The sequence below is a fragment of the Phocoena sinus genome, chromosome 11 (genome assembly GCF_008692025.1).
Source record: "Phocoena sinus isolate mPhoSin1 chromosome 11, mPhoSin1.pri, whole genome shotgun sequence".
NCBI lineage: Eukaryota > Metazoa > Chordata > Mammalia > Artiodactyla > Phocoenidae > Phocoena > Phocoena sinus.
The window spans coordinates 63,589,937-63,612,965 of NC_045773.1; the positions used below are offsets into that span (position 1 = coordinate 63,589,937).

General features: G+C 56.9%; 3 protein-coding genes across 6 annotated transcripts in view; 2 read left to right on the forward strand and 1 right to left on the reverse strand.

Moving 5' to 3' along the window:
- Positions 1-950: 950 nt before the first annotated feature.
- PHF1 (PHD finger protein 1) lies at positions 951-6,164 on the forward strand. The gene is given in 19 exon segments (XM_032650286.1): positions 951-1,205; positions 1,935-2,113; positions 2,205-2,286; positions 2,386-2,481; positions 2,920-3,020; positions 3,116-3,264; positions 3,446-3,541; positions 3,739-3,769; positions 3,771-3,812; positions 3,954-4,076; positions 4,187-4,254; positions 4,423-4,448; positions 4,451-4,533; positions 4,633-4,821; positions 4,906-5,000; positions 5,270-5,325; positions 5,328-5,371; positions 5,517-5,673; positions 5,676-6,164. Coding segments are annotated over 18 exon segments (1,725 nt in total). The 5' UTR covers positions 951-1,205; positions 1,935-1,954; the 3' UTR covers positions 5,804-6,164.
- Positions 6,165-6,258: 94 nt separating this feature from the next.
- CUTA (cutA divalent cation tolerance homolog) lies at positions 6,259-7,761 on the reverse strand. Its single transcript, XM_032648865.1, is given in 7 exon segments — positions 6,259-6,483; positions 6,601-6,650; positions 6,774-6,802; positions 6,805-6,818; positions 6,926-6,985; positions 7,145-7,353; positions 7,620-7,761. Coding segments are annotated over 7 exon segments (531 nt in total). The 5' UTR covers positions 7,662-7,761; the 3' UTR covers positions 6,259-6,356.
- Positions 7,762-10,022: 2,261 nt separating this feature from the next.
- SYNGAP1 (synaptic Ras GTPase activating protein 1) overlaps positions 10,023-23,029 on the forward strand; it is a 31,573-nt gene continuing 18,566 nt past the window's right edge. For 2 of the 4 annotated variants that reach the window (XM_032650041.1, XM_032650040.1), the window contains exons 1-4: positions 13,331-13,497; positions 15,606-15,711; positions 21,992-22,083; positions 22,511-22,632. In XM_032650041.1, coding sequence (XP_032505932.1) covers positions 13,393-13,497; positions 15,606-15,711; positions 21,992-22,083; positions 22,511-22,632 — 425 coding nt within the window. In that variant the 5' untranslated portion in view covers positions 13,331-13,392. Of the gene's footprint in view, positions 10,078-13,330; positions 13,498-15,605; positions 15,712-21,736; positions 21,869-21,991; positions 22,084-22,510; positions 22,633-23,029 lie in introns of those variants that run through there. The other 2 variants (XM_032650043.1, XM_032650039.1) reach the window with 2 other exon arrangements.

Here is a 23,029-nt window from a genome sequence, read left to right on the forward strand (position 1 = left end):
CATCCCCGGAGTCGGGTGGCCTCTAGCTCCCATACCCTGCCCCCGTCGTCCGCGTCTAGGAGTTGCCCACTAGGTGTCCACAGTCACTAGTTCTGTTTCCCCTTTGCCACAGGCCACCCCAGCACGGGGCAGGAACTCCTCTGGCGAGTGTGGGAAGGTAGGAACCCGAGCCCAGGGGCGCGGCTGGCGCTCCCTCCCACAAACTGCTGGCTCTTTCCTCCCGCTCTTTCCCTGCCTTCCCGTTCGAACCGCTGGGGCTGGCCCCGCCCGCTGCCCATTGGCTGGCTCTCGGCGGCGTCACCGCCTCGGTACTAGCCCTCCCGGTCCGTGGACCCGCCTTAGAAGTGCGGGGCGGGACGCAAGCCCCGACTCCCTCGCGCCAACTGCCGAGGGCCACCGCCCCGTAAAGGAGGGGCTGGGTCCTCCCAGGTGCCGCGCGCGCCGGAGGGGTCACGCGTGCGCAGAAGCACGGCGACGGTGGGCGGGGGGGGGCAGCTAGGCACAGCGAGGGCGGGGCCGGGACACTCGAGGGAGGAGGGCGTGGCGGGGGCAGTGAGAGGGCGGGTGGAGGGCGGGGTCGTGAACTGGGGCTGGGGGGTGGGACTTGGAATGACACTGAAGGTTGTGGGGGGGCAGTTAACGGATGTGGCATGGGGTGAGGGCCCGGCCGGCGGCCGGGAGGGGGTATTTCCTCCGGCCCCGAGGGCAGGTCTCCCTTTGGAGGATGGGGCTGCGGGGATTCCCTCTGTCCCGACTGTCGCCGGGTCCGACAGTCCGCACACCCCATCCGCGCAGAAGGCGCCGCTTGCTCTGCACCCTCCAGGCCTGTTGGAGGTGTGGGAGGTGGGGTGAGGTGGGGCCCGCCCCCCTACCCCCGGCTCCTCCTTCCCCCTAGTCCTCCCCTCCCACCATCCTCCCCCCGAGCCGGTTTGTCCCTCCCCTCCCCTTCCCTTCCCTTTCCTCCCCTCTCCTCCCCTCCCCTCCCCTCCTTCCCCCCGCCGCCTCCTCCTCCTGCCGCTGCCGCTGCTTTGGCTGCTGCGTCATACGCCCCAGAGCCGCCGGGACGGAGGGGCTGGGCCTGGGGACCCCCCGGTCTCTGCCTGCACGCCCCCCGACGCCCAGACGTGCCCTCCCCGCGCGGGGGGGTTCGCCTCGGTCTCCCACGTCTGCCTCTGCCCGGCTCCCGGCGGCCCCAGCTGTCACTGGTAAGGAGGCGGCGGGAGGCGCCCGTGGGGGGGGCAGGGAGCCGGGGGTCGGCGCGCAGGGCGCGGGCGGGAGAGCCGCGTCGCCCGGGCATCGGGTCGGGTCGGGCCGACTCAAGTCCCCTCTCGGACTCGCCGTCATGGGGAGTAGAGACCGAGACTGGGACACGCCCCCCTCCCGGGGCACTCAGGGAAGTTATCTAACCCGGGGGCGGGAGCCCCGAATTTAAGGGTAACCTGACATAACCTGGCATCAAGATGATTGTTCTGAATGAGACACGCGGGCCCGGGAGGCAACCGTTAACACTCTGGAAAACATCTCCAGAAAAAGCTCCTAAAACACATCTCTGGGAAACAGTACCCCAATTATGATCCCTCTAAACAGCAATAGAAGGTGGTAGTAGAAATTGAGTGGTAACCTTTACCTCTGCAACCATCGTTTCTGCTAAAATCTCAAGGCCAGCATATAACATCCCAGGGGAGCCCTGGAAGCTGGGAAACTAGAGAACTAGGTTGGTAGGGGGGGTAGGGAGAAGAGAGCCAGTGGTGACTGTGTTGGGAGAGTTGGAGTCAAGAAGCTCGGGAGGGGGGCCCAGTGGTTTCCCATCCAGGTGTCTCAGGGAAATGGAGACTGGGGGCACACCTGCTTGAGTCCTTGACAGAAAAATAGGCAAAGAAAATGGGGACCAGTTCCTCAATATTCATAACTTTCTCCTCCCATCCCACTTCTAGCTAGGCCCCCCCAGGATGCAATGGCACAGCCCCCCCGGCTGAGCCGCTCTGGTGCCCCCCCACTTTGGGACCCAGCTTCCCCTGCTCCCACCTCAGGCTCCAGGCCTCGACTTTGGGAGGGTCAAGATGTGCTGGCCAGATGGACAGATGGGCTGCTATACTTGGGGACCATCAAAAAGGTAAGACCTTTGATCTCTGACTTGTCACCTTTTCTCATTTCCCTTATCTAGTTCTGACTTCCATTTGATCTTCTGTGCCCACCCATTCCAGGTGGACAGTGCTCGGGAGGTGTGTCTGGTCCAGTTTGAGGATGATTCCCAGTTTCTGGTTCTATGGAAAGACATCAGCCCTGGTGAGAGGCCTGAGGGTGTGCATCCCGTGGAAAACAGAAACCTGGTGTGGGGGCAGAAAGGGCTTAAGGACAGGCCTTCTGACACTGTATTCTTCACAGCTGCCCTCCCTGGGGAGGAACTCCTCTGCTGTGTATGTCGCTCTGAGACTGTGGTCCCTGGGAACCGGCTGGTCAGCTGTGAGAAGTGTCGCCATGGTGAGAGAGCGGGACACCTGAATGGTCCAGCTTGCCCTGGGCCTTCCAGGCTGCCTCTCACCCTTCCCTCTAGCACTGGTCCTTATACCACCTGTCCTGGCCTGAGTCCCCAAGTCACTGCTCTGGCCCATCTCCTCAACCCTGTAACCTCACTCCCTTCCAGCACAGGGAGCAGCAAACATGGGATGGGACATGTGAGCTCTGCAGGCAGAAAGTAGTTCAAATACACCCTTTTCTACCCATGTGACCTTGGGCAAGTCCCTAAACTTTAAAGAGCCACAGCTGCCTCACCTGCTATTAAAATAAAGGTAACACGCCCACCCCAGCAGGACCACGGTCAAGAATGAAATGAGATGGGTAAGACTCCTCCTGTCCCAACACCTAGTGCAGACAGGTATGCAATGCAATGAGTGGTCTATCAATATTATCGTTATTCAGCTTATCACCAGGACTGCCACGTTCCAAGGGCCCCAGCCCCCGGAGAGGGAGAGGGCACATCCTGGGTCTGCCGCCAGTGCGTCTTTGCCATCGCTACCAAGGTAAAGGCACCTTCCTGTGGGAGCCTCCCACCCCCAGCCTCTCCCGAGTCCTTTCTTCCCCCACCCCTGAGGCCGCTTGCCTGTTCCACCTGCAGAGGGGAGGTGCGCTGAAGAAGGGCCCCTATGCCCGGGCCATGCTGGGCATGAAGCTGTCCCTGCCGTACGGACTAAAGGGGTTGGACTGGGACGCCGGGCATCTGAGCAACCGGCAGCAGAGCTACTGTTACTGTGGTGGCCCTGGGGAGTGAGTAGTGAGGGGCGGGGGTTAGGGAATAAGTTGTGGGGGGCGGTGTGGATGCAGGGAACGAAGGAGAAAGAACAGGGTGGCTGGCTGAGTGTTGAAGGTGTGGGAGAAGGTGGTGAGCTGGGTTTGGGGCAGTTAAGGAGGGGTATTTGGGGGTCACTGGTCCTGTGTTTCCCCTCAGGTGGAACCTGAAGATGCTGCAGTGCAGGAGCTGCCTACAGTGGTTCCATGAGGCCTGCACCCAGTGTCTGAGCAAGCCCCTCCTCTACGGGGACAGGTGAGCCTGGCTGGGCTCTCCAAGAGCTCTGCTCCATCCCCTCCATCCCCCACCCTCCCATCCCAGACCTGGTCTCTTCCCAACCTCTGCAGCTTTGCTTACCTGTTGGCCCGGTCCTTGCTTGGGCATCCCCCCCCACCACAGCATGGTGTAGTTTTCCTGTAAAAAGTATTTTTCTCCCTCTTGCCCACGTCCAGGTTCTATGAGTTTGAATGCTGTGTGTGTCGGGGGGGGCCCTGAGAAGGTCCGGAGGCTACAGCTTCGCTGGTGAGCTGGATGGGGCACGAACTCAGCGTAACTCCTCCCTCAACACCGCCAGTTTTTCACCTTACAGGCCCCAGCCCCCCCGCCTTGGGACACCCCCTGGGTTTTGTAACCCTTCTACCACCTTGACAAGTTAATGTTTCTCCAGGTGGACGTGGCTCATCTTGTCCTCTACCACCTCAGCGTTTGCTGTAAGAAAAAATACTTTGATTTTGACCGTGAGATCCTCCCCTTCACCTCTGAGAATTGGGACAGTTTGCTCCTTGGGGAGGTAAGGGGTAGTGCAGCTCTGGGGGTCAGGGTGGACCAGGGAGATGTGGAGAAAAGGGGGAGGGAGGGAATCACTGCTCCCCTGACCCCATTTTCCTTCCCCTCCCCCAGCTCTCAGACACCCCCAAGGGAGAACGTTCTTCCAGGCTCCTCTCTGCTCTCAATAGCCACAAGGACCGGTGAGTTGGAGGGAGGCTCAGAAAGAGATGGAGATATGGTATGGCAGCCTGGGAGGGGAAGGGGCTGCAGCCCACCTGGAAGATCACCTCTGAAAGGACTGAGTAATGGCATAGGAGGGTCCCTTTTCTACGGCACTGACCTTATATGTATTTCTCCCCTTACCCCAGTTTCATTTCAGGGAGGGAGATTAAGAAGAGAAATGCTTGTTTGGTCTCCATGCTCGGATCCCTCCCCCTGTGGAGGCCCCTACTGGAGATGGAGCCCCCACCAGGTCACTGGTCCAGGGGGATGGGGAAGTTCTCAGGGTGTATGTATGGAGTCGGGGAGGTCTTGGGGTGTCCGGGAGGGGGCTGGGGGGATAAGGAGGCCTCTTACAGCTTCCTTCAGGGCAGGGCCCTGGGGGAGGGGTCTCACGTCCCCTGGGGAAGCGCCGGAGGCCGGAGCCAGAGCCCCTGAGGAGGAGGCAGAAGGGGAAAATGGAGGAGCTGGGACCACCCTCAGCAGTGCGCAACCAGCCCGAGCCCCAGGAGCAGAGGGAGCGGGCTCGTCTGCAGAGGGCACTGCAGGTACAAGGGCAGGGGCACCCCGTGGGGCAAATGGTGGTGTGGGAAGAAATCAAGGATTATCTCTCAGTCCTTTGCTCCTTCTAGGCCTCAGTGTCTCCACCACCCTCCAGCCCTAACCAGAGTTACCAGGGCAGCAGCGGCTACAACTTCCGGCCCACAGATGCCCGCTGCCTGCCCAGGTCAGTGCACCTCCTGCCTCCAGCCAGGTGTACTCCTTGGAACCTCTCTTCCAGTCGTCTACATCTTCTGGACTTTCTCACCCAGATTCTTTCCCCTCTCTCCCTTGGCTGCCCACTTCTTTTCCTAGAGACACTTAGAGCCAATGTCTGCTTCCAGTATTCTGGGGACAGGGGTTCCTTGAGGGTAGTGTTTGAGCTCTGCCCTTCTCAGGGGAGAGGGTCCTGTTCCCCTGCTTCGGGTCCTGACTTTCCCCCTCCCCCAACCCCAGCAGTCCCATCCGGATGTTCGCTTCCTTCCACCCCTCTGCCAGCACCGCAGGGACCTCTGGGATGGTGAACCCCCAGACAGGTGAGATTCTACTCCTTTACCTGTGATACCTCTTTCCTCTTCACCTCTGTGCTCTTAAGTTCCTTGGTCTCTAACCGTTTTTTTTTGTTTCTCTAATCCACATATGGCGTCCATTTCTGGTCAGTCCTTAATCTCCATCTGGACTGACAATTGCCTTCTCTCCCTAGGTCACCCTGGAACTTCACATTGGTTTCCCCACAGACCTCCCTAAAAGTGCCCCCCACTCGATGACTGCCTCATCTTCCTCAGTCCCAGCCTCCTCCCCAGGTCTTCCTAGACGCTCAGCACCCCCTTCTCCCCTGTGCCGTAGTTTGTCTCCTGGAACTGGGGAGGAGTCCGAGGTGGGGTCGGCTACCTGTCCGAGGGGACCCCCGTCCGGGTCCTTGCTCGGAGAGTACGGCCTGATGGCTCTGTGCAGTACCTGGTTGAGTGGGGAGGAGGGGGCATCTTCTGAACAGCCTGCCTCTGCCCACTTACTTCCCCATTCACATACACCGGCACTTTCATACCCTGACCTCTGACCTCACCTACAGCTGGATGTACCTGCGGCAGTAGGGGGTACTTCTAGGGGATACTTCGCCCTACTGCCCAGGCTGGAATCCAGGTGGGGGGTTGGGGAAGAGGCTCTCTCTTCTCTACTCCCTTCATGATTCCTGACCCTTCCCCCATTCCTCTTCCCATTTCCTTTGATGTTATTTTGTTACAGCTTTTTAAATATTTTAAAAATTATTTAACCCTGGGGACGGAGACTGAGGAGGGGAGGATGATAAAGAATCCTGGGCTCTGTATCATTGAAATAAAAATAAATAAACTTAGCAGCTCTGAGTCCATTCTGAAAGATGAGAACAAGGGACTAGAAGCACTTCTGATCTTCCCCAACCAAATTCACTTTTTGACAAGAAAAAAGGAAAATGACAGAACTAAAGCTTTATTAAGGGTCCAGTCATCACCTGGAAGGCAGGGGGCATTGAAGTATATGAAGGGAACGTGGCAAAAACAAAGGCTCATCACGGTGGGGCTGTGCCGGACTCAGGAACTGACCCTGTAACCTGGCGCACCCAATGCAGGTACGGGGAGTTCCCCTGTTCCACAGGCAATGCAATCACCTCGGCCACTTCGTAAGGGTGTACAGAACTGGGAAAAAGATGGGGGATCACTCAGAGATTTACCCGAAGGAGCCCACCCCTTAGACTGCCCAGCAAGTCTCACCCCACAGGACAACACCCTCGCCTCTACCCATAAAGTTCTCACCGAACAAAATCTGTCAAAGCTGGAACCAAGGAACTTTGGGTTTTTATCATCTAAGGGAGGGAAGACAATTGAATCAAAAGGTGAAATTGATTTCAGGATCTCAGACGAGGGACAGGGATCAAAGTAAGTGGTCAGGGAATTAAGTTTTTGTTGGGTGAGGGGACGTTTCTCACCATCAGCACTTCACTGTCCTCCTCAATCTTCCTTTCCACTCATAGCTGAAAAGGTCAGGAAGAGAGCGCTGTGGCAGCAAAGATTTCCCCCAAGGAAAAAGACTGCCAGTCAGACCCGAGAGGTAGGTTAACCCCCAACTTCTATAACTCACATGGATGTAATCTGAGGAATGAGGTTGACGCAGGCTGCCAGGTGCTTCTCCACCACAGCCCTGAAGGTGAAAAGACAGCCCCATTTAGAAACCCCGTGACCCGGATTTTTGCACTGGCAGCCCAGAGACAGGCAAGAAGCAGCGGGAGGGCACTCTTCTCCCCCACCTCCAACTCTCCCTTCCTAAGCATCCTTCCTCGCTCCACACTGAGGTCCCCACCTGGCGATCTCCTTGGCGACCTTCTCGTTGGGGCAGGTGACAAAGGCTGCAGAGACCGAGCCGGCAGCGTAGGCAGAGCCCGAGGCCGGCGAGGGCTGGGACGGGGGGCTTCCTGAAGCCATGGACAGCAGGGCTCGGGGTAGCAACAGAAGGCGAGAGACTACAGGAAGCAGGGCCGGCATCCAAAGAAGCGACAGGAACAGAGCGGCCTGAGAGCAGGAAGTGAGTTCTGTGTCTCCCCATAAATACCCCGGGAAATTGCACCCCGGGAACCCTTTGCTTGGATAGACACTCAGGCTCTGCCTTCCCTCTTCTGCACCCCGAAGGAAAAGGTCCCTGAAGCTGAGAGAGAAACTTGGAAAATTATGACAAAGACTCGGTTTTCACTACCTCCTCCCGGGCCAACCTCTGGGATTTGGGGTGCGGGTGGTGGTCGAAGCTTCGAGGACCGGAAGAGGCGGGGCCGGTCACTCACCCCTCCGCCGAGCAGGAATGCGGGAGCCCGCCCCCCCCTCATGCAGCCTCTGCTGGTAGAGGAGAGTTGAATATCAAAGGCCACACGTTACGCCGAGGAAGGGCCCCCAAAGCTAGGAAGAGCGGCCTCTTCTTACCTGGGCAGCAGCCACGTGATAAGAAAACAGCGCTGACCACGTGACAGTAGAAGCCAGACCACCCTAACCCCCAGAGCCAGCCAATCCTTGCCCTCACGTGGCCCAGTTTGTCCCGCCTCCCAGTGAGGGAGGGGCGAAGAGGGATCCAACCAATCAACAGCCGGGTCTGCAGACGTGCACGGAAATGGGACACCTGTTTCCGTGTAAACCGGAAACGTCCTATTGCAGGCTGAGGAGAGCCGCAGCGGCGTTCCACTGTCACGTGAGGGGGCCGGTCCCCTCAGGCGGCGGTACTTCAATGAGCTACGCGAAGAGACCAATCGCGGGACAGCCTCGCAGGCCACGTGATGAGAGACCTGGCGCAAGGAAAGGGGGTCTGGAGACCCCGCAGAGTCGATGCGTCAGGTTGTGGAGTGGGGAGTCATCCTTAAACCCCAGAATGTGCCTAGTAACAGCCCCTACACTGTTCCCGAGGCCTTAAGGAGTGGGAGGGTCTTAGGAGATTGAACCTCAGGGGGTGGAGAGAACGCCCCCTGCCATTTTGGTTAGGAGTGACAGATGCCTGAATTGGGGATGCACAAGTATAACCTGAGGAACCAGCTGTCCCTGGGTAGGGGGGAGTGATTAGGCAGACACGGCATGGCAAGACCATGCCTAGGTGAGGAAAGATGCATTTTTAAAAAAAGGACAGAGTGAGACCCTGTAAATGGGATAGAAGATGATTAAAATGGGCTGAGGGCGCTCAGCCCTCTTAACTGAAACCCCAAAGCTGGAGACAGACTGGTGAATCGGTGTGGGGTGTGGGGGAAGGGCTGCAGGTTGGGGATATGAAGAGGACACCAGGAAGTAGTGATGGTCCTTTTGTCCCTTATCCCCTTGCTGTTTCACTCTCCGGGACAAGTCTACCTCTCACTCTTGGGTCTCCTTCCCTTAACCCATCCCCCTAGGAGCCAGGACCTGTCCTACATAAACTCCCTGGGGCCCGAGCACATCCTGTGACCCAAAAATGGAGACAGGGGCCAATGAGAGGAGAAATAGGTGGGAGGAGGAGAGAGAAAAACGCTCTTGCGTCACCCCTACCCAGTATTCCCCCTTCCTCCTAGGTCTGGGGGTCTCTGGTCTGCTCTGTGGGTATGACTGGGCATTTCCCAGGCTGAGTTCTTTCATACCTGCCTCTCTGGGGCTGGGGTCTCCCTGAGATCTCTGTCTTTGGGTTTGGAGTTTGTCTCTGAGATCTCTGTGGGGTCTTTCAGTATTTGCATTAGCATCTTTCTCAGGATTGAGTTTCATTGTTTTTTGTTTAGGGGGTTTCTGGGTCCGCGATCACCCTCTCTCAGAGATCTTAGAAACTCTTCTTTATGAGTCTGGGGTCTCTTGAGTTCTGCATCTCCGGGCTAGCTGAGTGTCTCCTGGCCCCGCCCCCACTGCCCCCAGGGTCTTGGAGTATCTGTGTCTCTCGAGTTGTCAGTCTCCGAGTCTGCAGTTTATTTTCTCTGAGATCTAAGTCTGGGGTCTCATATCTCTCTCTGGGCCTGAGTTCTCAAAGACCTAATTCTAGGTCTGGGTTCTTTCTGAATCTGGGTCTCATCTATTTCTTTGAGTCTAGTTCTTAGGTCTCAGTCCCTGAGATCACGTCTGAGTCGTGAGTCTAAGATATCTGTGGCTATGGAGAACCTTTTTGAGACAGGATGCTCAGGTTTTGACCTTTGACCCATCTCTCAGAGTGGGGGGCGGGGGGTCTGGGGTCTTTTTTTCTGAGACTGGGGTCTCTTTTCCTCTAGACTTTGGGTTTGTGCCTCAGATTATCCCCCGCCCTCCCACCACCCCGGGTGGCAAGGTATCTTTCTCTGTGGGTCTGGGGTCTCCCCATCTCAGGGTCTGGGGTCTGCATCTTTAGAACTGCTCCCTCTCTGGTGTGTTTTTGAGTCAGGGGTCTCTCCCTCTCTGGTTCTCACAGAGTAGGGGTGGGGGCTGCAGAAACTCTCTCCTCCTCCTCCTCCTCCTGCTCTTTCCTCTCGCGCTCGCTCCCCCGCCCCCTCTCTCTCTCTCTCTCTCCCTCTCCCTGCTGCCGCTGCTGCCGTTGGCTCCTATTCTCCTCCTCCTCCTCCTCTCTCCTCCTCTCTGCTCCTCTCTGCTCCTCTCCGCTCCTCTCTCCTCCTCCTCCTCCACCTCCTCCTCCTTCTCCCCCTCTCTCTCCCCCTCTTTCTCTCCTCTCTTTCTCCCCCGGCCCCCCCGCCCCCTCCCCCCAGGCCTGATGAGGCAGGTCTCGCGCCTCCATCCATCGGGGGAGCATCCCCGCGATGTCCTATGCCCCCTTCAGAGGTACGGTGGTGAGGGGCGGGGGAGGGCCAGTTGGGGGGGAGAAGGGGGGAGGGGCGGGGGGGGCTGGGCAGAGCTGGGGCCAGGGAGGGGAGCAGCTGAAATAGAAGGGGAGAGGAGGACCGGGAAGGCGGGGATGGGAGCAATGGGGAATGAGGGATTGGAGGTCAGAGAATAGGGGTAGATAGGGGCCGGAGGAGCCAAGAAACAGGCTTTGAAGGGGGGCTGAGGGGAAAATGATGAAGGGGAAAGAGATCGCCAGAAAGGGTGGGAAGATAGAAGGACAGGGTTGGGGGAAGAGCTGCAGAAATAATTTTGAGATGGGAGCTGAGAGATGAGGAAAATATCAAGGAAATAGAAGGATAGAGTTTTAGGAGAGGGCTAGGAGGGGAAAATGAAGAAAATGAAAACATAGGGGTGAAAAGAGAAGCCAAGAAGATGGGGGGAAGAATATGGTAGGGGGCTCAGAGTATGGTAGGGGGTAGAAAAAGACAGGAGATGGAGGGAGAGAAGAAGGGGCCAGATGGAGAGAGAGGGAGACAGTGGGGGGAGGGGGGAAGAGGAATGGAGGGTCCAGATGGAGGGAAGAGAGGAGAGAGAGAATGGGGAATGGGTTGGGGGAGGAGAGACCAGGGCAGGGGGAGGGCCAAATTCAGTGTGTGTTTGTTGGGGGTGTGGAAGGGGCAATACAAGTAAGACTGAGTGATGGGAGTAGGGGGCGGGTTAGGACCCTGCCCCACACTCTGACCCTCATCAAGGCCCTTGACCATTGAAATGTAATCCCTGGGGTCAGACATCCACTTCCTTCACTTCACCACTTTTATCCCCCTCCCCCACCTCCAATCCTTATTTCCATTCCCCCTCCCTCCTCTGGTGTCCATCACCTATATCTTTCCCCCCATATGGTGTCCGTTCCTTATATGAGTCCCCCTTCTGTCCTTCCCCTATATCAGTCCCTTCTCTGGTGTCCATTCTCTTCCTCACTTCTATCTGGTAGCTCCCTTATATCTCTACCACCTCTTTGCCCCCTCCTTCTTGACCCCCTTGTCCTAGTACCTATGAGGTCCACCTCATTTTCTCTGCCCCATGTCCATTTGGGCCCTTCTGGTATATTCCCTTGTCCCTAAAGATTTACCATCATTCCTGTCTCCTTTTCTCTTAGATCCATCCTTGTTATTTCTTCTCCACCCCATCCTCTCTTCCCCACCCCATTCCCCATCTTATCACCACTAGTCTGTGCCTACTCACTTTCCCCAGCTCTTATCACCCATTCCTCTTTTCTTGGCCCCTCTACTTCCTGGGGTGTTGGAGATTTGGGGAGCAAAGACATAGGTTTTGGTGGTTGGAACAGGACCTACAAGAGATCCCCATCTGAGCCCTGTGGAATTGCTCATCCTAGTAAATCTTTCCTCTTTCTCAACTGTGTTTCTCTGTCTCTTGCATCTGCTTCCCAGAATCATCCTTACTTAAGTCCAGACAATATTTGTATGTGTATATTTCCAGAGTTGCTCCTAAGCTAAGTTCCCCATGTCCTTCCCCCCTCCCGGAAGGTGTCCCCTGAATTCTTACCTGCCTCCCTGTGGCTGCAGCCTGAACCAGTCCCTCCCATGATGATGATATGTATCAACAGATGTCTCCTTTGGGGGTCCTCAGGGTCTGATTGCAATGGACATGTTTCCTGCAGTGTCTGCAGTCCCAGAGCCTGGGTTTTGGTAATCTCTGTATCTAGAGGGTATTGGTTAGAATCTCTGAGGTGGCATTGAGATAGTGAGAGTTTCAAAGTATTGGGGTTTCTAGATACCTGTATTCTGGGGGCTCATCTCTGACTCTGACCTGCAGATTGGGTAAATTTGAAACATGTTTATAGACAGAAAGGGGTTAGATTTTTCAAAACTCCTATTCAGAGCTTTCAGTTGGAATGAAGTTCAAAGACCAGTTCTTTTCCTGCAATATACCCATGATTAATTATCCTGTAAAGGTAACAGGATTTTTCTTCCTCTAAACTCTGACTCTGATTCCTTAGGCCTATTTTCTATCACTTTGATGTCACCAATTTGATTTCTGTCTTCTATAGGGCCTGTCTCCTACGTCCCTGTGATGGTGTGTGGCATTGGGGTTTAAAGGGGAAGCAGTTTGCAAGGATGGGGGCATGGGAAGAAGAACAGCAAAGTTGGGGAAGAAGGACCCTGGGTGGGGGTGGGTCTCTGAGCAGGGGTGACCCTTAGTTTACTGTTCTTCTTTTTTAGAAGTTTTGTCCCCAATCCCAGCTTTAGTCTTGGGAGACCCGCTCTATGTCACATACCTGGATCTTCCATTCTTCCCTCCCCTCTTTCTTCCTCAAGCTCCTCACCGAGCCTTGGGGAGGTTCCTGACTTGTAGAGTTGGCTCCCATCCTGTCTGTGTAGACGTGATAGGGCGGGGAGGGGGTGGTGTAGGGGGCAGTATTGAATCTTCGACCTCCGACCTCCGGGCATGGAGTAGGGGAAGACATCAATTCAGTATTCATTCAAACAGCATATTTCCTACCTCCTCACTCCCCATCCCCTCCACAGCCAGATGCCTACAAGACCCATTCTCCCTGCCACCACTAGCAGAACCAGATCTTTCCCCAAAGGATGAGCAGGGTTGGGCTAGGGGAGGAGGGAGTGGAGGAAAGAGGAGCGGCAGGAGGGGAGGCCCTCTCATGACTCTGACTCTGGGAACAGGTAAGTTCCCTGACTCCCTCTCTTTTCCAGATGTTTAGCTCTTAGAGTCTCATGACCCAAATGTCCCTACATCCCCATCCTTCTTTCCCACAGCTCTGTAGTCTTCCTCTTACTCTCTTGCAGATGGGTGGTGCACGTCCAAATCCTTGTCTTCTGCAGCTATCTGGATGACCTCCCTCTTCCTAGACACTTGCCACCAACCTCCCTGTGTTTTTCTTCTGCCAGTTTTGCTGCACCCTCCACCTTTTTATTTTTCTGAAGTGGTTGGAGAGCTCCTTCACCTTTCTCTGCCTCCAACTTGTACCTTCTCTGTCATGATATAATTCCCCTCTCTGAACCACTCCTCTGTATTTCTTCTGCCAAGTCTCCAGAGTCCCCTGTGATGTGATTCCCCTCACCTCTTTTTCCCCAGATAGAGCAGCTTATCTTCTGTTCCTGTAAAGTTACTGGGGCCCTCACCCCCATCTGTGATCTCCTCAAGGCGGGTGGGTTCCCCTTCTGCCCCTTTATGGATTCTCTTCTTGCCATTTTAGACACCTCTGTCTCCCAAATACATAGAGCCTCCCTTACCGTTTCTGTGTGTCTCTGCCCCCTAGATGTACGGGGACCCCCTATGCACCGAACCCAATACGTTCATTCCCCATATGATCGTCCTGGTTGGAACCCTCGGTTCTGCATCATCTCGGGGAACCAGCTTCTCATGCTGGATGAGGACGAGGTGAGCAGGGTGGGAAGGCTGGGAAAAGACCTCTGGGTAGTGTGGGAAAATGTGGAGAGAAGGATGGGGAGAATCCTCATTAGCGAAGGGACGCGAGACACAAAGAAGGCAAAGAGAGAAACACTGGCAAGTGGTGGGAGGAGGGTGGCCACTGAGATTGGGGTTGGGATGTCAAAAGGGGCAGGTGTTCTCTCCCCTTGGCCAGGGGGTCTTTGAGGGCCATGTACAGTGATGGGGAGGAGATATGGTTCTAAAGATTTGTGGGTGCCTCCTGTTTTTGCCCTGCTCATATTGTGGGCTAGGTTAGGCTAGGGAAGGGAAACTAAGGGGCTTGGAGGAGGGGTAGAGACATGGGGATCACTTTGGAGGGATTGTCTCCAAAGCAATCGTCGGGACCCTCTCCTCTCGCCCCACTCAGTAAGCCCCATCACTGACCACTCCCTGTCCTTTCCCTGGCGTGGGGCAGAGTACAGGACTCAGAGAGTGGGGTCTCTGAGTGGGGAAGCTGGGAAGGGGCTGCAGGGTACCAGGAGAGATGACAGAGGTCAGTAGGTCTGGGTGTGGTTGGCAGTGAAGATGGGGAAGGCTGAGATCAGGGTTTAGAGAGACACTGGGAGGGCTTTCGCCAGGGACATGGGGAAGGAATATAAGGGAAGAGATGCCTGGGGGTGAGGGGAACTGGGAGTATGGGAAGTTGTCTAAAGGAGTAAGAGTAGGATAGGGGCAGGGACTAGCCAGAGTGAAAGATGTGAAATGAACAGAGCATCCTTGTGGGAGGTGGCGGCCATGCAGGGTGATTAGAGTGTGGGTTCTGACTTTGGAGCTGGGTCAGCAGTGGAGGATCCATCAGAGGAAACACGATGTGAATATGAAGGGTGGACGCCCAGAGGCATGACTGGGAGTGGGGGTGATTTGGGGATCAGCTTTAGAGAGTGATAGGGCAGCCTGCAAGACCAGAGGGGTGGTGAGAGATGCGCCCCGAAAGCTGTCAGGGAGGGTGTAGCGAGGCAGGGTTAGAACTGGAGTTGAGGTTAACCAGGGTTTCAAGGGATCTGGGGGGCAAGTGAGTGTGGAGAGGTGGCTGGGTAGAGAGCTTCCAAGGCACAGAGTCAAGTCCAAGTGTCCAGGGGAGGACACGGTGACTCAAGGGAGAGGTGGTTTGGGGAGTTTTAGGCACTGGGGGGCATTTGAGTGATTCACTAGTGGTCACCGGTCTTGACCAAGGGTTTGAGGTCTGTAGGATGAATTGGGGAAACTGGAGACTGTGTGAGGATGAAGAGGGAGGACAGTGGGTGGGGGGATGAAGGAATGACAGAGCTGGGGACAGACAGGTCCAGGGGACCAGTGGCCAGAGACTGAAATAGGAAGGGTGCGGAGGGAGGGAGTGGGAAATGACAGAGTGTAGGGCCACAGGGAGCTGGAATTGGCTGAGTTGTGGAGCCCGGGCTGGGGACTAGTGGGGTGGGTGGTTCTTGGAGGGGTGGAGGTTAGGAGGAGGTGGCAAGGGCGAGTTGGGGATGAGGCTTAGGGAGAGGTGATGGCTAAAGGGAAGTTAGAGGGGCGATGGAAGGAGATGAAGGGTGGGGGGAGGTGACCAAGCCCTCTGGGGGGTGGGGAGGTTGGGTCCCATTCTGGCCGCAAGCCTGGCCGTGGGAGGGAGACAAGCTGTGGATCCTGATTATAAATGCAGCTTCTGCTACCCCCGTGACAGCCACGGAGGGAGGGAAGGGGGTGAGGGAGGTGGGAGGTTGGGAGGAAAACAGGGAGAATGGAGGAACTGAAGGTCAAGGGGAAAGTGGATTCAGGGAGCAGCGAAGACCAGAGGGGTTGTGGGAATTCCCTGGAGGGTGTTTCAAAAGAAATGGTGGAAGAAAAGAGGAGGGTGGGACGGAAGGGAATGAGGGAGACAGACTCGGAGGGAGAAGGGAACGAGAAATCGAGAAATCCACTCACCCCGAGACACTTAAAAGAGTATAGAGGGGCGGGGGCAGAAGGTGGTCAGGCCTGGTGGAAAGGCAGGCTCATCCTTCCTTGGTGGGGGAGGGAAAGAGAAGGGACGGCCTGGGCCAGCGAGGTCTGACACCCCCCCCCCCCCCCGCATCCCCTAGATACACCCCCTTCTGATCCGGGACCGGAGGAGCGAGTCCAGTCGCAACAAACTGCTGAGACGCACAGTCTCCGTGCCGGTGGAGGGGCGGCCCCACGGCGAGCATGGTACGGCGGCCGAGCAGGCTCGAGCAGGCTCTCGTGCCCCGGACAGTCGCGGGGAGAGGGCTGAAGGTGGACAGGGTTGCATGGGAGGGGGAGTCCGGGAACCGAGGAGCTGTCAGGGGCCGGGAGGAGGCGGAGACAAAGTCTCGAATTCTGCGAGTGGGAACCTGGGCGGAGCAGGCGCCCTCCTCTGGGATCTGAGCGGGACGGAGGCTGTGGGTGAGAGGCCCCAGCGGTCCTTGCTGTTTCGCTCCCTTTTTCCTCTCCAGCAGCGAAGTTTGACTCTTTCCCCGGTGCTTGCAAAAATAGTCTCCTTAGATCTTTAGCTTCCTGTCCGAGTGTAGTTGCCCGTGCCCCTCCCAGCCCCAGGTCTGGGATCTTGGAAAGAATGACCTAGTTCCTGCCCTGCCCCCAGACCTCAGCCCCACCCCCACGCTCCTGATTCTTCTTCCAGACCTTATGGCCTGTGGACCCTCCCTATTTTCTTTACCCTTTTCCCCTCTTCTTATCAGCTGTTTCTGTTTTCTGCAATTCTATCACCTTCTTTCTCTTTCCTCCCCGATTTCTTTATTTTCTCTGTCCCTCTTGATTCCTCTGCCTCTCCCCTCTGCTCCCGGTGGATCTCCATCAGACCCCCATCTCATCTTTCTGCCTGTCTGTGGAGCTATGTGCTCAGTCTGTCTCTCCAACTCTCCCTCTCTCCATCTGTCTCTTCCCCTCCCTCCCTCTTTCTGCCCCCCCTCCACCCCCCTCTTTAGTCATTTAAAAAAAGATTTTTGTCTTCCTGAGAAGTTCGCTTAAAAGGTTTCCATGGGAACAGTGAGGGGAGATGAAGGCAGAGAACAGAGATCTGCAGCCAAGGTGCAGAGAGACGCCCTCAGCCCCCCGGAAACCCCCTTGTTACTGCCCCCTACCACTCTGTTCCCCTTCCAGGACCAAGGGTCCAGGTCCTTCATCCCCTCAACCCCTTGTGACCCCTTTCTTCCACCAGCTACCCGTCCCGTCAGGGATCCAGGCTTCCAGTTTCTCTTCCTTGGAGAGAGCCAGTGGCCTGTCTCCATCCCTTGGCTCCCTTCAGCCCTCTTCTCATAGGCCGAGGCCTTACTGCCCTTGGGGACCAGCTCTGGGACCCTGGGTGGATGGGTGGCCAGGGGTGTGTGTCATTGTCATGGAAACTTCTGACCATGGGGGTGTGTGGGTAGCACATCTCTGTGAGGCAAAGCCAGGTGGTGGTGGTGGAGTGTGTACAGAGAATGTGTGTGATGTCTGTCACATCTTTGTGTGTGTGAGAGAGAGAGAGAGAGGGAGTCAGTCATGTCCATGTCTGGGAAAGGTTTGTGTACATGTGTGCATACCTGTGTGTCGAGGTCAGAATGGTCACATGCTTGTGGAGCATGTTTATCATATATCCGGTGGTTGGCGTCTCAGCCCACATATTCGCCTTCTTTCTCCTTACCCTCAGTTCTCAGGGTCTGGGGTCTCTGGTGTGGGTCTCCTGTGTGTTTAGGGGAAGGGCACCCATGTGTGTTTGGAGTTGGAGGACGGTATGTGGAGGTGTTTGTGTTGGAGGTTCAATAGGGGTCGGGAGGGGGTCCAGGGGTATATATATTTAGGGGGAGGGTTTAGCGAAAGAGTTGATAGCTGGTGAACGTTTGGGGTTCTCAGGTGGACGTGGAATGTGTAAAGGGCATGGAGGATGTGCTGCAGGGAACATAGGAGTCTTTGGGGCCCTGGGGACCTGGGTCTGAGAAGGTCTGTGCAAAGGCTGTGGACTCTCGAGCCCAGGAGAGGTCGCCGGACCTTTGAGGGGCATTGGCATCCAGGGCTCCTCCTCTGCTGGGTGGAGCCGCAGCCCCTCGTTCCCTCCGAGGTTTTGATGGGGGGTCCTGCTCAGGAGGATGGTGGGAGGCCCGGTTGGTCTTGGGGGTCCCCTCGTCCCCCTCCCGTGTCTCTCTTGCGCTGTCTCCGGGCGACGGGGCTCGTGACAGAGGCGGCCACGGCAGCAGCGGTCGCCTAGCAACGGCGGCGGGGCCCGGGCAACGGCGGCAGCGGCGGGAGCGGCGGCGGAGGGAGCCGTTCCCGCGGCCGTCACCGCTCGGCCGTCCCGGCCGTCCCGGGCCCCGCCGCCGCCCCCACCGCGCCGGGCGGCGCGAGCCGGGCCGCGCCGCCCCCTCTACCGCTGCACCCCGCCCCTCCCCCGCGCAGGGGCGGGGCCCCTCCCCCACCGGGGACATCCCCCCCCGACCCCTCCTGGGGGCGGTGCGAGGTAAGGGCGGGGCCGGGCGGACGAGGAGCGCGCGCGTGGGGGGGCGCCGCGCTCTTGGGGGCGGGGGCGCGTGTGTGCGTGGGCGCCGGGAGGGGGGTGGGGAGGCCGCGGCGGCGGCGGCGGCGGCGGCGGCGGCGGCAGCAGCTGCTCCCTCCGCATGTTCTCGCTGCATCTTCCGAGTGGGGGGAGTTATGGTAACTGGAGGGGGACAGCGGAGGTCGGGGGGTCGGGGACAGGCCTCGTGGGGGCAGGGTCTCGAGCGCGCGGGGGCGGCCGGTGTGGGGTGGTCTTGAAGACCCTCGGTGGAGGTGGCAGCCCGGGTGTTCGCGTGTGTGTCGCTGTCCAGGCTCCTGTCCCCTGTGTGTCGGTGCCATGTGCACACGGGGGCCCAGTTCCTCGTGCACACATGTGCAGCCAGCGGTTTTCAAGTCTGTCCTGTCGTATCTTTCCTCTGCCGGCTTCTTGCCTAGGGGGCTGCTGGGCTGACCACTGGCTTGTGGGGCAGCTTTTGGCCTTACTGGTACCTGTCACCTCTGACCCTGAGAATGCATGTTCCTTGCTGGGGCTCACCTCCTATCAGCCTCCTGTGTGTGGGGATGTGTGGCTGCATGAGAAGGATTTTCTGTGTCCCTGGTGGCAAGTGTGTGTCTTTGCATGTGTGTTCCATCATTGGCCTGGGTATCTGTGTCAATCCCAGCATGGGTGTCCAGGGCGTGTCTGGATGTGGGTGGTGTGCAAGTGGAGGGAGAGAGTAAGTGTGTGAGCGTGTTCCTTGGAATCCTACCATGTATGAAACACCTTTGGGCTAGCAGGTGTGAGCTCCTGCTCGGTTAGGGAGTGGGGACAGAAAAGCTGAAAAGGGAAAGAGCGGGGTAAAGAGGAAAAGTGGGGAGTTGGGGGAGAGGAGGAATGAGAGAGGCTTGCAGAGGAGAGAGAGCCCAGGAGAGAGAATAGCTGGAGAATAGCTGGGAAGGTGGGAGATAGTGGAGCCAGATTTAGAAGAGAGAGAAGAGGTTTTAAGATGGGGAACTGGTTGGAGACAGCAGAGAAGGGGCCTGGAAGCTGGGGAGGCAGCTTGTGGGGCGGAGAGAGTCAGGCCTTCGGTAAAGTGATCTCAGAGGAGAAAGGGCAAGATGGGGTTGGGATTTGTGTAGGCCATGTAGGATCAGGCTTGGTTGGATCGGGAGGCCATCATAGAGGCTGGCTCACAGTGAGGCCTGGCATGGCAGGAACTGCTGTTAGAGGTTCCTGTTTCCAGCACAGAGTTTGCCCCTCATTTCTCTGCTCTCTGTCCAACTCTGTTCCTCCACCTGCTTTGGCAGCCTCCCTTTGTGGCTCCCCTTGAGAGCTGCCAGCTGGGTGTGACAGGGAAGAAAGGCCAAAGGGAAGGTTAGGGATTTGGGGGATTGGAGGGCAAGGGGAGATTATGTGGATGATGGCAAGATTAGAGAGGTTGGAGAGGTGGGAGTCTAAGCCCTTGCTGTGTGTGTGTGTGTGTGTGCACGCGTGTGAGTCCAATTGTGTGTGTATACAGGGTGTGTACATGTGTGGGTGTGTGCACAATGCCTGTGTTACGGGTCTGTGTAGGTGGCTGTTATGCGTGTGCATGCGTGTATACATCGTGCAGGGATGGGACATGGAGACCCAGGATCGTGGTGTATGCTTATCAGGTTTGCTCTGTGTGTGGACATGGGCGTGTGCCTGTTTTCTGCACATGTCACTGCATGCAGCACTAATAACAGGATGTCCTGTGATTGTCACTCCGCCCCTTTTCCCTCTGTGTTTCTGCTCTTTTTTTTCACTGTGGCAGTGAGGGTCTTTGTAAGTGTATGTGTATGTGGCCTCCGTGTACCTCTGACTTATATGTGAGTTCTTGGATCTTAGTGCTTGGTTGTACGTATAAGGTTATATTACTTCAAGAACCAAGCAAACCAATTAGCAAATCCATTCTCCATCTGTTAATTCTTTAGTTCCAAAATGTAATTTTAGTGGATTTGAAGTTAGACTTTCTGCCTTTATTACAGGAGCTTGCAAATGGAAATAGTGGCTGAGCTACATTCCATGGCATGAGACAGGCAGCTAGACCTGAGAAAGGCAAAGACTAGGAAGGAGATATTCTGGACCCTTAGATGCATTGTTGAGTGTGTTACAGAGGGGTAATTAACACGTTTGCTCCTTGGTCTGTCTGTATTCTGGTAGCAACCAGGGATTCATGTGTTGGAGTCAGGGAAAGGCTAGGGGAGAAGAAGGGGTTGTCCTGAGACAGTGGTTGTGGTTGTACTTCTCATGTGAATGAAGGATGTTTGTGCTTTGGGGATACAGGGATACCTTGATGTGGTCAGGATCATGGTATACTCAAACATGTGGTTTAGAAGTTAAAGTGGCTTCCCCTGTGTGGGGGCCCTGTGTGTGTCTCTGGGTTAAATGTCCCCTTCTGTAACGTGCTGCCCACATGACTGCCCGAGGGACTCGGGCCCCACATCCACACTAGCAGCTCTCATGTGAGTGTCTGGGTCCAAGTATGTACTCCCCTGTTGCAGTGCTCACATATGTCTAAGCATGTATCCTGTGGGGTATCTGGGCCCCAGGGTCTCAGAATGTGGACCCGTGGCACCCCCCCCCCCCATTCTCACAGTTGCCTGTATGTCTCATAAGCACCTAGATCCCTTTTTACTTTTTGTATCATGGGTCTTATGTGCACGTACCCCCCACAGCTCGGTGTATGTTTTTGTGCTTTACACATGTGTTCCTGAGGGACTAACAAGGGTTCCTGTGTCATGGGAGCCACATTTTTGTGTGCACATCTCCTAACACCCAGGTTTTAAAGGCCTAGGGAAGCTGGAGACTGATTCTAGGGCAATTTGCAGGCGATTTGCAATTCAGCAAGCCGACAGTGAACGTGTAGCTGTGGCCCTCCCTTGTTTTGGAAACTAGAGGGTTAACAGGCAGCTCTTCCGGTCCACCCCCCCCCCAGCATGTAGCTTCTTGTTGCCATGGAGATGGTAGCCCCGCCCCTGATGCAGCACCTGCCCCCCCATTGGCTGCAGTGGTGACTGTGGGGCTGAGGGGGGAGCCCAGGCCTGGGCAGCCATTCTGGAGCTGGAGCCCGAGCTTGGCATCCCCCCACTTTCATTCTCCTCTAGCCACTTGGCCCCTCTAAATTCCCTGGCAGCAGAGCCTCAGCTTCCCTCCTCCCAGCTGCCACCCTTCTTGACTCTGAGCAGTCTGAGCTTCATCGGCATTCATCTCCCCTCCTCCTCCTCTCCCTGCCCTCACTTGGGAGTCCCCCGAGTCCCCATTGCCCATCGTCCCCACTCCCTGCCCGTTCCCCTGCATTCTTCTCTTTTCCCCTTTCCCCCTTCACTTCTGAGTCCCTGCCACTGCAGTGCACGTGGAACCAGCCCCTTCTCCCCTCCCCCCCACCCCTTCCTTGAATTTTCAGTCCCCAGGCTTTTTCCGCTTCCACTCCTCACAGGTCCCTTCCAAGACTTCCCCCTCCAGTCCAGGGAGGGGGTCATGGGAGGTAGCTCTGGCCCTCCAGACAGACAGGGGTTCCAGGAGTAGGGGCCAGGTGGAAGTTGTACCCAGCTGAGGGAGGAGGAAGGCCTGCCTCTGGTCAATGACCTTTAACCCGACTTTCCCCACCAGCTCGCCACTTCCTGGGGGGTGGGCACCAAGGACCTAGGTTCTGTGGATCTTCGGTGTCCTTTATTCCTGGAGTTTTACTGACCCTCTCAGCCATGCCCCTTTGCTGACTGCCAGGCCCAGCCCCAGTCATGGGCCTAAGGCCTCCCACCCCTTCCCCCTCCGGGGGCTCCGGCTCGGGTTCCTTGCCCCCTCCTTCCCGCCGCCAGCTTCTCAGCCGCCGCTGCTCTTCCTGCTGCTTTCCGGGGGGTAGGTGAGGCTGGAGCTAAGGGGCAGAGGGAGGTGGGCGAGTGTGCTGGGGCCAGGGGTGGAAACCTGGGCTAACGGCAACCCCCTCCCCAACTTCTGTTCCGGCCCTTTTCTCGCCTCCAGAATACCACTTGGGTCGCTCGAGGAGGAAGAGCGTCCCAGGGGGGAAGCAGTACAGCATGGAGGCCGCCCCCGCTGCACCCTTTCGGCCCTCGGTGAGTGAAGGCACCTGCCAGATGTGGCTCAGCTGGGTCTCCTCCCCTCCAGCCCCAGCTGGAGCCTGAGGATTATGAGAAAGGAGGAAGGAGGGGTGAGAGAGAGTATGTGTGTGTGTGCCCCCCCCCCCTTTGGTTTCCCCCTTCTTGGCTCTGCCCCCCTGCTTCTCAGACCAGCCCTCCCACCTTCTCCAGGCTGGGGTGTGTGTGTGTGTGTGTGTGTGTGTGTGTGTGTGTACACTCACATCCATGAGAGCACAGGAAGACAAACTGGTAGCAGGGCTCCTATCCCCCTTTCCTCGCCTCTAGAGATTTCCCTTTTCCCCCCATCCCACCTTCATCCAGGGACTCTTTACCAGCTGAGCGGTGAGGAGGTAAAACTGACCCTACCCCAAAACACATCTATCCTCATTTCCCCCCCACCCAGCAAGGCTTTCTGAGCCGGAGGCTAAAAAGCTCCATCAAACGTACGAAGTCACAACCCAAACTTGACCGGACCAGCAGCTTTCGCCAGATCCTGCCTCGCTTCCGAAGTGCTGACCATGACCGGTACAGGGCTTGGAGCAGTGGGCTAGAGCGGGGTGGGATGAGTTGGGTGCAGTGTAGGGGCCTCCAGAGTGAGGCTGGAGGGGTGGGGGTTCTGAGTGTAGAGCTTGACGGCTTCAGATTGATTGAGAGGTGTGGTGGGACAGGGGTCAGAACAGAGGAGCAGCAGGAGAGGGGCTTGGTGCAGGGTGCCCAGAGAGGGTGAGCAGCAGGGCAGGAAAGGGGGTGAAGGTGAAGCCAAGGAGGGATGGACTCTTCTGACCGTCAGAAGGATGGGCTCCAGCCCAGGATGGAAGGAACTGTACAGAAGGACGGAGAAGGAGTGATGGAGCCTGGGAGGAACATTTAAGGAATCCAGGGAAGGGGCGGTGGGCTGGTTGGTAGGAGGGGAGAGTGTGAT